The sequence below is a fragment of the Macaca mulatta genome, chromosome 10 (genome assembly GCF_049350105.2).
Source record: "Macaca mulatta isolate MMU2019108-1 chromosome 10, T2T-MMU8v2.0, whole genome shotgun sequence".
Lineage (NCBI taxonomy): Eukaryota > Metazoa > Chordata > Mammalia > Primates > Cercopithecidae > Macaca > Macaca mulatta.
The window spans coordinates 18,911,176-18,922,523 of record NC_133415.1 but is presented as its reverse complement, the minus strand read 5'-3'; the positions used below and the strand labels follow the sequence as shown (position 1 = coordinate 18,922,523).

General features: G+C 45.8%; 1 protein-coding gene across 4 annotated transcripts in view; it reads right to left on the bottom strand.

The window, feature by feature from the left end:
* Positions 1-11,348, bottom strand: part of SYN3 (synapsin III) — a 553,834-nt gene that overhangs the window by 79,543 nt on the left and 462,943 nt on the right. For all 4 annotated transcript variants that reach the window (XM_028827102.2, XM_015149984.3, XM_015149988.3 and 1 more), the window contains 1 exon segment: positions 8,700-8,762. In XM_028827102.2, coding sequence (XP_028682935.1) covers positions 8,700-8,762 — 63 coding nt within the window.

The window sequence follows — 11,348 nt, the reverse complement described above, 5'->3', positions numbered from 1 at the left end:
AGCAAAACTCTGTCTCAAAAAAAAAAAAAAGAAAGAAAGAAAAAAAAAGAGAGAAGTGGAGAATAAAGGAGGCCGGTGGCCATCAAAAGGGAGTGGCGGGTGGGTGAAAGAGGACATAGGCAGGGAGGTGGGATTGAGAGGGAGGGCAGTGGGTGTTGGGGTGGGGGGTCCCTCGTGGCTTGGCTGGGCCCCAGAACTCTCCTCGCCCGAACACCTCGTGGGTGGGTGCCTTTCCTCTGCTCACTTTTGGCTGGACTTCTGCTGATGTGTGAAACACAGAAAGACTCTCCTCTCTGGCAGTCTCCCAGTTGCAGGGAACCTTTTGATTTCTTAACTGTTCGCCTGGGATCCATTCCTCTATTTGCTCATTTTCTAATACTCCCTCTTCATCACCGTGTTATTGGGCCACCGACTCCCACTCCAAAGGCCAACCATGCCCGGAAAGCTCATTAAGTGAGTCAGCCTAAGAGAAGGGATCCGAGTCCAGGTCACTTGGAGCTGATGACAGCAGTGAACCTGGCCAAGTCAGGGTGTGCAAGATGCCGGTGCTGCTGGAAACATCGCATGGAGGAGCGGCCCCCTCATCACCCGGAACAGTCAGGGGTGTCTGCAGAGGTTTCTCAACCTGTCACTCATTATTCTAGGGTCTTCTTTGAAGGACAACAAACCCTGTGCCTGCAAGGCAGAGTGTTAGAATACCTGGCACCATGTCACTCCCCTGAGCTTAGCCAGACTGCCTGAGGGTTGTGCCCCACTCCTCCATTTACTGCTTGTGCCTCAGTTTCCTGATCTGTAAAACAGAAGTTCTAATAATATCCACCTCACAGGGTTGTTATGATGGAAACACTGAGGTAGGAGGCAGGTCTTTACTCCAGACCAGACTGATGACTGCCTGAACCAGGGAAGAGGCAAAAGCACCTTTCCGTAAGACATGCCCACCAGTGCCATGCCAGTTTACCCTTGCCAGTAACTTGGAAGTTACTGCCTCTTTCCATGGAATTGACAGATCCACCCCTTTTCTAGAAATTTCTGAATAACCTGCCTCTTAATTTGCATGTAATTAAAAATGGGTATAAATATGACTGAAACACTGCCCCGAGCTCCTTTTCTCAACACACTGCCTGTGGGGTAGCCCTGCTCTGCAGGAGCAGTCACGGAGCTGTAACACTGCTGACTCAATAAACCTGTTTTCTTCTACCACTGGCTTGCTCTCTTGCTCTTGAATTCTTTCCTGAACAAAGCCAAGAACCTTCCCAGGCTAAGTCCCAGTTGTGGGGCTGCCTGCTCTGCATCAACATGATATTGTGCAATTCCTTTGAATGGACAGCTCATAACATTGGTTAAAACCACAGAATCTCATCATTGGAGGATAATGTAAGGGTCACCTCCATGGTGTCTTAATTGGGCTGGTCGTAGGCGACTAATGAGAAGCTGAAGGAAGTTATGGATGCTTTTCTCCCAAAATGTTCATGTCACATCCACACATAAACACACATACAAGTTTGTCTCTATTTCAGAGGGTACAAACATCTCAGGCTAAGAACCTTACATAATACCTAATCTCTTGAAACTCTCAACAAGTTTCCTAACTCTCTCATCTTTGCTCCAGCTGTCCAGTGATGAGAACCTCTTACCTAAAGGGGCAGTCCAGTAAGATTTGCCTCTGATTGTTAAAAAGTTGCTCTTTCCACAGGACTGATATCACTGATTGGGTCCCAACTCTGCCCACTAGATGTTATGTAGAATTGGTCTAATCTATCTTCCTGTGACAATCCTCCATGTTTCTGAAGATGTTGGTCACACTGTATCTAGTTCTTCTGGGGTATATGCCTCATCCATTCACTACTTGGTTCATTCTTCCATACATTAATTTGTCACTATCCCTCTCAAATACCCAAAATTGGTGCAACCCAGAACAACACAATCTTCTGGCTGTGGACTGGCCAGCTAGGTGCAGGGCTCTCATTTTCGTTTTGGGTATCATCTTTCCATTCATATATCCTAAGAGTGAACTATGTTTTTTAAATCTTATTTTGAAATATAGCACAACTATGAAGAAGGGCAAAAACAACAATTCAATGAACTATCACAAAGCTAATACCCACAAAACCACCCCCTAAATCAAGAACTAGAACTTTGCCCACTTCTGCCTCATCTCCATGACTATCCTCTCCCTCCTCTCCAAAGATAACTTCTGTTCTGACTTTTATGGTAATAATCTCTTGCTTTTCTTAGATGTTTTATCACCTAAATATGTATGTGAATTAATGCTATAGTTATGTTTTCCTGGTTTTCGAATTTTGTATAAATGGAACTATAGAAATAGTCAATTTTTTGTTTCTGACTTATTTCACTAAATGGTGCATTTGTGAGATTCATTCAAGTTGCTATATGTAGTTGTAGTTCATTTTTATTGCTGAAAATATTCCATTTATATGAATATACTGCAATTGATTTATCTATTCTGTTAAATGGACACATGAATTTTCAGCAATTATAAACAAAGCTAGTATAATCATGTGCATCAGTCACACATTCATGTATTTAGGTTGGCTATACCTGATATAGCTCCTGTGTAATCAGCTTAGTAGGCAATATGAAGCTATATTCCAAAGTGGTTGTACAAATTTATGCTTTTACAAAACATTTATACTTTCTGCGTGTGTGTTCCAATTGTTCCATGTTCTCACCAACACTTAACATTATTAATCTTTTTAATTTTGGCTATTCTCGTGGCTATAAAGTGGCAACTCATTGTGGTTTTAATTTGCATTTCCCTGATGACTAATAAAGTTGAGCCTATTTTCATCTATTTATTTGGCATTTGTTGATTAGAGCTTTTGGCAACCCAGTCCTCATCTGAGTCATACTAAACTTGTAGCCAAGTGAAATAAAGTCTCTGACATATGATGCTATTTAGTTGTATCTCCCCTACTGACTTCGGTTGGATTTTGGGTCCCCAGAGCAGGTCTGAACATTCTTAATGACGACAGGTCATATTTCTAGTGTGCCCACTTGTTCCAGGCACTGAGCTACGTGCTTGACGTACATAATGTCTCTTAATCCTCACAACCAGCTTATGAAGCTCATACTATTACTACGTTCATTTTACGTAAGAAGAAACTAAAGTGGGGGAGGCAACTTATCTAAGGTCTCACAACTATTAGGTGGTGTGACCTAGATTCAAATAAACACCCTTAGCCGCTATAATAACAATCTGCTTCCAAACATGGAGACATATGGCTGCATTTAAAAAAAACTTTAAAAATTGCTAAAAACTGAATAATAAGGCGAACAGGTCATTGTCAAAAGGAGAAAACAGTTCCAAAGTATGACAAAGCATTAATGTTCTTCAAATGCGAGATGTTCTTACAAATTAATAAAAGGACAACCATCTCAACAGAAAATGGCCAAAGGTTTCTGGAGTCAGATAAATCTGGGAATTTCTGCTTACTTTTCCATATTCTTATACCCTCACAATGTATATGACAAAATTTATGACTTTAAGAAGTTCTGCACTAAAAGCTTACTTTAATGCAGAGTTTTCCAAAACCTATATGACAAAAATATATTTTGGCATCCTGAGTAATTATAATTCTTTAGAACATGCTTTGAAACATGTTGAACTCTGTTGTCACCACGGCTTCCTCTGGTTTCTAGTCTGGTAAAATCTCCAAAAAAGGAAATGAAGTTAGTTTTGTCCAATGTTTCTCAATCTTGATACTCCAGTCGTCCCTTCTTATCTGTGGTTTCGGTTACCCACGGTCAACTGCGGTCCAAATACATTAAATGGAACATTCCAGAAATAAAGAATTCCGACGTTTTAAAGTGCGCACCATCCTGAGTAGCGTGATGAAATCTTGTACCATCCAGCTCCATTCTGCCTGGGACATGAATCATCGCTGTGTCCAGCACGTCTGTGCTGTATATGCCACCCACCCGTTAGCCACGTAGGAGCCATCTCAGTTACCGGATACATTGTCATAGAATGTTCAAGTAACTGTTATTTTACTTCATAGTGGCCCCAAAGTTCAAGAGCACTGTGCCTAATTTATAAATTAAACTTTATCATAGGCATGTAGAGGAATAAACGATATTCAGAACTATCTGTGGTTTCAGGAATCCACTGGAGGTCTTGGAATGTATCGCCAGCAGATAAGTGGGATCGACTGTATTGACATTTTGGGGCAGTACCATTCTTTGTCGTGGGAAGCTGTCTTATGTACTGTGAATGTTTACAGCACCCCTGGCTTCTACCTGGTAGATATCAGTACTACACCCTCACCGTCCCCAAGTTATAACAAATAAAATTTCCTCCAGACACGTCCAAATGCCTCCTGCCCGGGGGCAGATCATTTTCCTCTCAACCACTTGTCTAACCTGACTGACTTCTAAGGAACTTATGGTAGCCCCATGAATATGGACCACTGTCTAAGCACTCCCAAAATGGCATGAGAGTTTCACTATATTTTGATTTCTGTTTCTCATGATGTCCACTATTTTTTTTAATTTTAATACAAGGGGGTAATTGTTCCATCTCTTGTCTTCTAGTCTTTTTTGTTTGTTAGGATTTCTTAAATCTCCAGGCACACCCAACCGCATGCAGTTTCCCTGATGCCAGGTTTCCTCTTCCTAGTTGAGTTTTGTCCTTTCCTGGGCATGCTCTTAATCACCAGCACCAATGAAGGCCATGCACTTGTCTTTCTAAATCAAACCTCAATTCTCCTAGGATGCCTTTTCCATCTAGGTGGAATTAAGTTCTTTCCTCTAAGCCTCATACCCTCTGCACAGCCTTCTACCAGGCCCCAACAACACATGATGCATATTTATGCGACTATCTCTCCAATTCCTTGAGGACAGGGACTGGGTCCTATTGATTTTCTGATTCTCAGCATAGAGTAGGCACCACAAGTGTAAAAGAACAAGGGAGTGAAGTATAGTTTGGGATAGGCCAGCAATTCCATCCATGGGGGCCTGGGTAGATTTCAAGCAACACTGAGCTCATTGACAGCCTCCTTACCAGCTTTCTTCTAGGAATGTTCTCTTTGCTTGTCTCCAGGAGGACAATCTTCACTCTCAAGAGATGGTAAATGCACCACAGGAGGTACCAGCTTTGTTTTTCTCTCTCTCAGCTATGAACATGACATCATTTGCTTCGTCAACTTGGTCTAGACTGCTCCTGCAAGTTTTCTCATTCCAAACATAAGGAGAAAAGTCCTCTTCCCTTGATCTCAGCATTTTTGCAAACCTCAGTTTATTCTGGTCTGTGTCATTTTTTTTTTTTAATCCTTGGAGTGCCCCCTCCTTTCCATGTTTTGGGAGGCCCTTCTGGACCTGAGTTTCTCATCTCTTTAAGTATTTCCTTCTTTTTATGTCATTTGGGGATTATTTTAAGCTTTAGGCACAGAGTTGAATTCTTGGGAATGCTTTGACTTTGCCAGAGCTGTCCAAGATGGTGGCAGTGGGTGGAGAGAAAGATACAGGTCAGAGAAACATTAACAAGGGGCAATTGACAAGACTTGGAGACCATCTGGACATGGAGGAGGGGGAGATGACTCCCAGATTTCTGTTTTGAGGCAACTGAATAACTGGTGGTTCCTGCTGCAGAGATGGAGGTCACAGGAGGAAGAAGAGGAGGAAGAGGAGGAGAAGGAGGGAGGTGAGGGTGTCTGGGAAGATGCTGAGCCTGGTCTGGAATGTTTAGAGTCTGAGGTTTCCATGGGAGACAAAATAGAGACGTAGGGGAGATAACTGGATATAAGAGCCTGATGCTCTGGGAAGGCAAAAGGCAGCTCAGGAGTCTGTTGGCATGCAGATGGCAGCTGAAGCTGAGGTAGTTGACAAGAGCACTCAGGGATGGTGTGCAGATGGAATAGCCATGGTTACGCATGATGCAAGAAGTAAAGTTCTTCAAGGAGATGAAGAAGGAGTGGCCAGGGACAGAAAGGAGGAAAGCCAGAAAAGGAGCAAGCGCCAGAGGCCACTATAAAGAGAGTGGGACAGAAGGATGGCCAGCCATGTTAAATGATAGAGAGAGGGGGATTCCAATAAGGACAGAAAAGTGCCCACTGAATTAGCAACAGAGGATCACTGGAGACCACTGAGAGGACAGCTTTAGTGGAGTGAAGGGGGCTGGAGTCATATGCAGGGGTGGAAGAGGGAGTGGGAGGCGAGGGAATTGGGGGGCAGACATAGCATGATGGCTAAAGAGAGGTTCATTCATTCATCCACCCAAGCAAGAAGTAGGACACGGGGGCTCCTGTGTACCGGGTGCCACTCAGGGCCCTGGGATACAGCAGTGGAAAAACAGGCAGAACTTCCTGCCCTCAAGTTGTGTACTTTCTAGAGAGATATATTCTGAAGGGAGGACTCTTTTTAAAAGGTAGTTATTAGAATTATCGTTTGACTGATGAGGGAAACAGGAGAAGTTAGATGGTAACTCGCTCAAGTTTATGCAGATGTCCAAGCTGTGGGCCATGCCCTGACCTGCCGGATCCATTCCCCCCCCCCTTTTTTTTTTTTTTTTTGAGAAGGAGTTTCACTCTTGTTGCCCAGGCTGGAGTGCAATGAATGGCATGATCTCGGCTCACCGCAACCTCCGCCTCCCGGGTTCGAGAGATTCTCCTGCTGCAGCTTCCTGAGTAGCTGGGATTACAGGCATGTGCCACCATGCCTGGCTAATTTTTGCATTTTTAGTAGAGACAGGGTTTTTGCATGTTGGTCAGGCTGGTCTCTAACTCCTGACATCAGGTGATCCGCCCTCTTTGGCCTCCCGAAGTTCTGGGATTACAGGTGTGAGCCACCATGCCCGGCTGACCCATTCCTTTTTAGACTGCCTGAAGGGAATGGAGTTTAAGCATACAGAAGGCATAACAGGGTGGGGACGACTATAGGTGTGAGATGAAGAATTATTCATGTCTGGGTGGGCCTACTCAAAGCAAGGTGTCTACTTGGCCCCACATTGTTTAGCTCCAGCTGTACTTTATCTAGGATCCACTGTGTTAGGCATTGTGTCTGGGCTCAAGTCCCCTCCAATGTGAGTGACAGGTACTGAGATCCACATGTTCCCACTTGCTTCAGAGCCAGAGGCTTGAGAGGCAAACTGTGGGAGACCCAGTGCCCCCTTTCCTGTGGGACTCTGATGCATATGGTTTGACTGGGCCTAAACCATCTCCACATCCCATTGTTGAGGCCAAGCACATTGATCCAAACAAGGTTCCATGGGATTAGATATAGAGGTGCTGGACAAAAAGAGGGTCTTTATCCTTTAGAGATGGTGAGCTTAGGGACCAGGTTGGGTGGCTCACAGCCATTTAGACCATCTGAAGAAAACGCCAAGTAGAGATGAACAGAACCAAGAGATAAAGAGGGAGATCAGGCTCTATTTCATTTGAACTCCTGGATCCAGCTCTGCTCGAATCTACCAAGAACTATCTCAGACATCCTAATATCTTGAACGTTTTGGCACTTGCAACTGAAACAGTCTGACCAATACAGTTTGTCAGGATGTTATATGTGACTGTGTGAAATATAGTATATTATTGACTTTTGCAGTTAACTGACTCTGGGGGCTTCTTCCACGGAGCCAGATGTGTTTGTCATTTTCTAGGTGTCAGTCCTACAGTGATCGATATGGTTTGGATTTGGCTCCCCACGCAAATCTCATGTCAAATTATAATCCCCATTGTTGGAAGAGGGGCTTGTTGGGAGGTGATTAGATCATGGGGGCGGATTTTCCCCTTGCTGTTCTTGTAACAGAGTTCTCATGAGATCTGGTTGTTCAAAAGTGTGTAGCACTTTTAAACAGTGTGTGACCGGGTGTGGTAGCTCAGACCTGTAATCCCAACACTTTGGGAGGCCATGACAGGTGGATCACTTGAGGTCAGGAGTTTGAGACCAACCTGGCCAACATGGTGAAACCCAGTCTCTACTAAAAATACAAAAATTAGCCGGGTGTGGTGGCACGCACCTGTAGTCCCAGCTACTCGGGAGGCTGAGGCATGAGAATCACTTTAACCTGGGAGGTGGAGGTTGCAGTGAGCCGAGATCAAGCTACTGCACTCCAGCCTGGGTGACAGAGTGAGGCTCTGTCTCAAAAACAAAATAAAATGTGTAGCACCTCCCCCTTCTCTCTCTTCCTCCTGCTCCAGCCGTGTAAGACGGGCCTGCTTCCCTTTTGCCTTCTGCCACAATTGTAAGTTTCCTGAGGCCTCCCCAGCCATGCTTCCTGTACAGCCTGTGGAACCATGAGCCAAGTAAACCTCTTTTCTTTAAAATTACCCAGTTTCAGGTATTTCTTTATAGCAGTGTGAGAATGGACTAATACAGTAATACAGAGGTAAGTAAGACATGGGCTTACAACAAGGCTGTGGAGATGATGGCAGCAACCCCTCACAAAAGAATTACAGTCAATAAAATGCTCTACATCCCTTTCTCGAGTCGCAATCATAGAGAATGATTAGTTAGCAATTCCAGGTAGGGTTTGGCAAGGATGGACCGAATTGGAGAGATGTTCTGTGCACCAGGAGCTCCGAGGAAGGTGGGCTGGGAGGGGAGGGAGATGTACTGTGGATTCTTTTTAACACTCTGTTCTGGGTGCCTGTGCTAAGGGGTTGACGGGGGACAGAGGGAGAGAGGAACAGGTAGTCTGAGGAATCTCTAGGTGTGTCCACTGTGAGTAGAAGGGCTGTTTCTCATACCTTTCCCATTCCAGCGTGGGCATGTCCCAGCTTGACCACCACCGGGAAGTGTGGGGCTGTGACCTGAAAGAGACAAGAAGAAGTCACTCTTAGCATCTCAGAGCATTGCCACCAAGGCTCTGGGTGCTGTTTGTTCCATAGAAAGATCCATTCATCTGATATGGTCGGAAATCCCCATAAGAATGCTTTGACAGATGGTCACCCTGCCATGGACCAGACACTCTCAGTGTCAGCGCTTTTGGCTTCCAAAGGAAGCTCTGAGTTCTTAAGACCAGCTTGTCTGGGGCACCCACCAAGCTGCAGAGACAATGGAGTAGGACAAACCGACTGGTTTCCAATCTTGGCTTTACCGCTATGCAACTTCAGGCAAGTCACTGCACTGACCCGTGCCTCTGTTTCCTCATTTGTTAAATGAAGATCATAATAATAGTATCCCATGGGGTTGCTGTGAGGATTGAGTTATTATATGTGTGGCACTCAGTGAATGGCAGCTTAAAGATTCCTAGCATAGTCCTGTCTTACATTATTCTTTTTTTTTTTTTTTTTTTGAGATGAAGTCTTGCTCTTACTGCCCAGGTTGGAGTGCAATGGCGCGATCTCGGCTCATTGCAACCTCCGCCTCCTTCAAGCGATTCTCCTGCCTCAGCCTCCCAAGTAACTTGGATTACAGGTACCTGTCACCATGCTTGGCTAATTTTTGTATTTTTAGTAGAGATGGGGTTTCACCATGTTGGCCAGGCTGGTCTCCAACTCCTGACCTCAAGCGTTTCGCCCGCCTTGGCCTCCCAAAGTGCTGGGATTACAGGCGTGAGTTACTGCGCCAGGCCCATTATTCTTTCAAATAACACTTCAACCACCTGAAAACTTTCATTACTTCCCCTAAGCCTCCCCAGGCCACCATACGAGGCTGCTTAACCATCGTGGCCATGCCTGCCTCTGGCACAAGCATTTATTGACTGCACCACATAGGCTCCGTGATGAGCAACTGCTCTGCGTCACCTCCCTTAGGGAGCCACACTTGAGGACAGCATCCTTGCCTGGTGGGTTCCCTGCTGCACCCCCAGCTCCTAGAACACGGCCTGATCCAGGGAAGGTGCTCGATACTGAATCTGTCCTTCAATCAGGCCTCTTAGCAAGACCTAGAAGGCGTGCACGCTTCTCCCTCCGACACAAGTGAGACAGTTGGGCTGGGAGGAGTGTTTACCTCCCACAGCCACCATCACTTAACCAGGGAGCCAGGAAGCCAGGACTCAGGTCTGAGCTTTGCTTTCCCCCTTTCATGTTGTTCGTGCATTTTTTGAGAGTGTTTTCTCAGTTTCTAGAAGTACATTTTGCATTGCTTGAGGCCAAAGGTTATCCCTCCCAGTTATGTACATCACTTCCTTCCAAGTGGACCATTCCTAGCCGGGGCCATCCTGACCCCCTCTCCTTGGCTGTCCGTGGACAGCACTGTCTGTCCTTTTACACTGTGGGCACCGAAGGAACCCAGCCTTGCCCTCTTGATGTCTCCTGCCTGGTCTGTCCTGTAGTAGCTGCTGAGCCTCTGCAGGAGTCCGCCCATGCATCATGAAGCCATTCTGTAGCCCTCATCTCATTTTACCCCCACATTGGCCTCATGAGGCAACCAGGGAAAGTATTTTAATCACCATTTTACAGATAAGAAAATCGAGACTCAAGTCAGTTGCTGGGAAGGGGTGGTGCTAGGACTTGAACTTGGGTCTGTCTGACTCCTAGCTTGGTGTGAACAGTCCCCTTTTAAAGTCTAGCACTAGAGTGGCCTGCAGTAGACTTTAAATAATTTTTTTTTTTTTTTTTGAGACAGAGTCTCACTCTGTCACCCAGGCTGAAGTGCAGTGGCATGATCTTGGCCCACTGCAATCTCTGCCTCCTGGGTTCAAGCAATTCTCCTGTCTCAGCCTCCCGATTAGTAGGAATTACAGGCATGCGCCACCATGTCTGGCTAATTTTTGTATTTTTAGTAGAGACGGGGTTTTGCCATGTTGGTCAGGCTGATCTTGAACTCCTGACCTCAGGTGATCCGCCTGCCTCAGCCTCCCAAAGGGCTGGGATTCCAGCCCCGGAAGCCACTGTGCCCGGCCATAATTTCTTTTTTTCTTGATTTCAGGCTAAAACTTACCATACCCTGGTGTCTATGGTGAATACATACATGTTTAAAAAAACAGCAACATTTGATTTTGATTCCAAAAGCAATAAGTACTCACTATAAAAACTTTGGAAAATAGTCCCAGCTACTCGGGAGGCTGAGGCAAGAGAATGGCATGAACCCGGGAGGTGGAGCTTGCAGTGAGCCGAGATCGCGCCACTGCACTCCAGCCTGGGAGAGAGAGCGAGACTCCGTCTCAAAAAAAAAAAAAAAAAAAAGGCCGGGCGCGGTGGCTCAAGCCTGTAATCCCAGCACTTTGGGAGGCCGAGATGGGCGGATCACAAGGTCAGGAGATCGAGACCATCCTGGCTAACATGGTGAAACCCCGTCTCTACTAAAAATACAAAAAACTAGCTGGGCGAGGTGGCGGGCGCCTATAGTCCCAGCTACTCGGGAGGCTGAGGCAGGAGAATGGCGTAAACCCGGGAAGCAGAGCTTGCAGTGAGCTGAGATCCAGCCACTGCACTCCAGCCTGGGCGACAGAG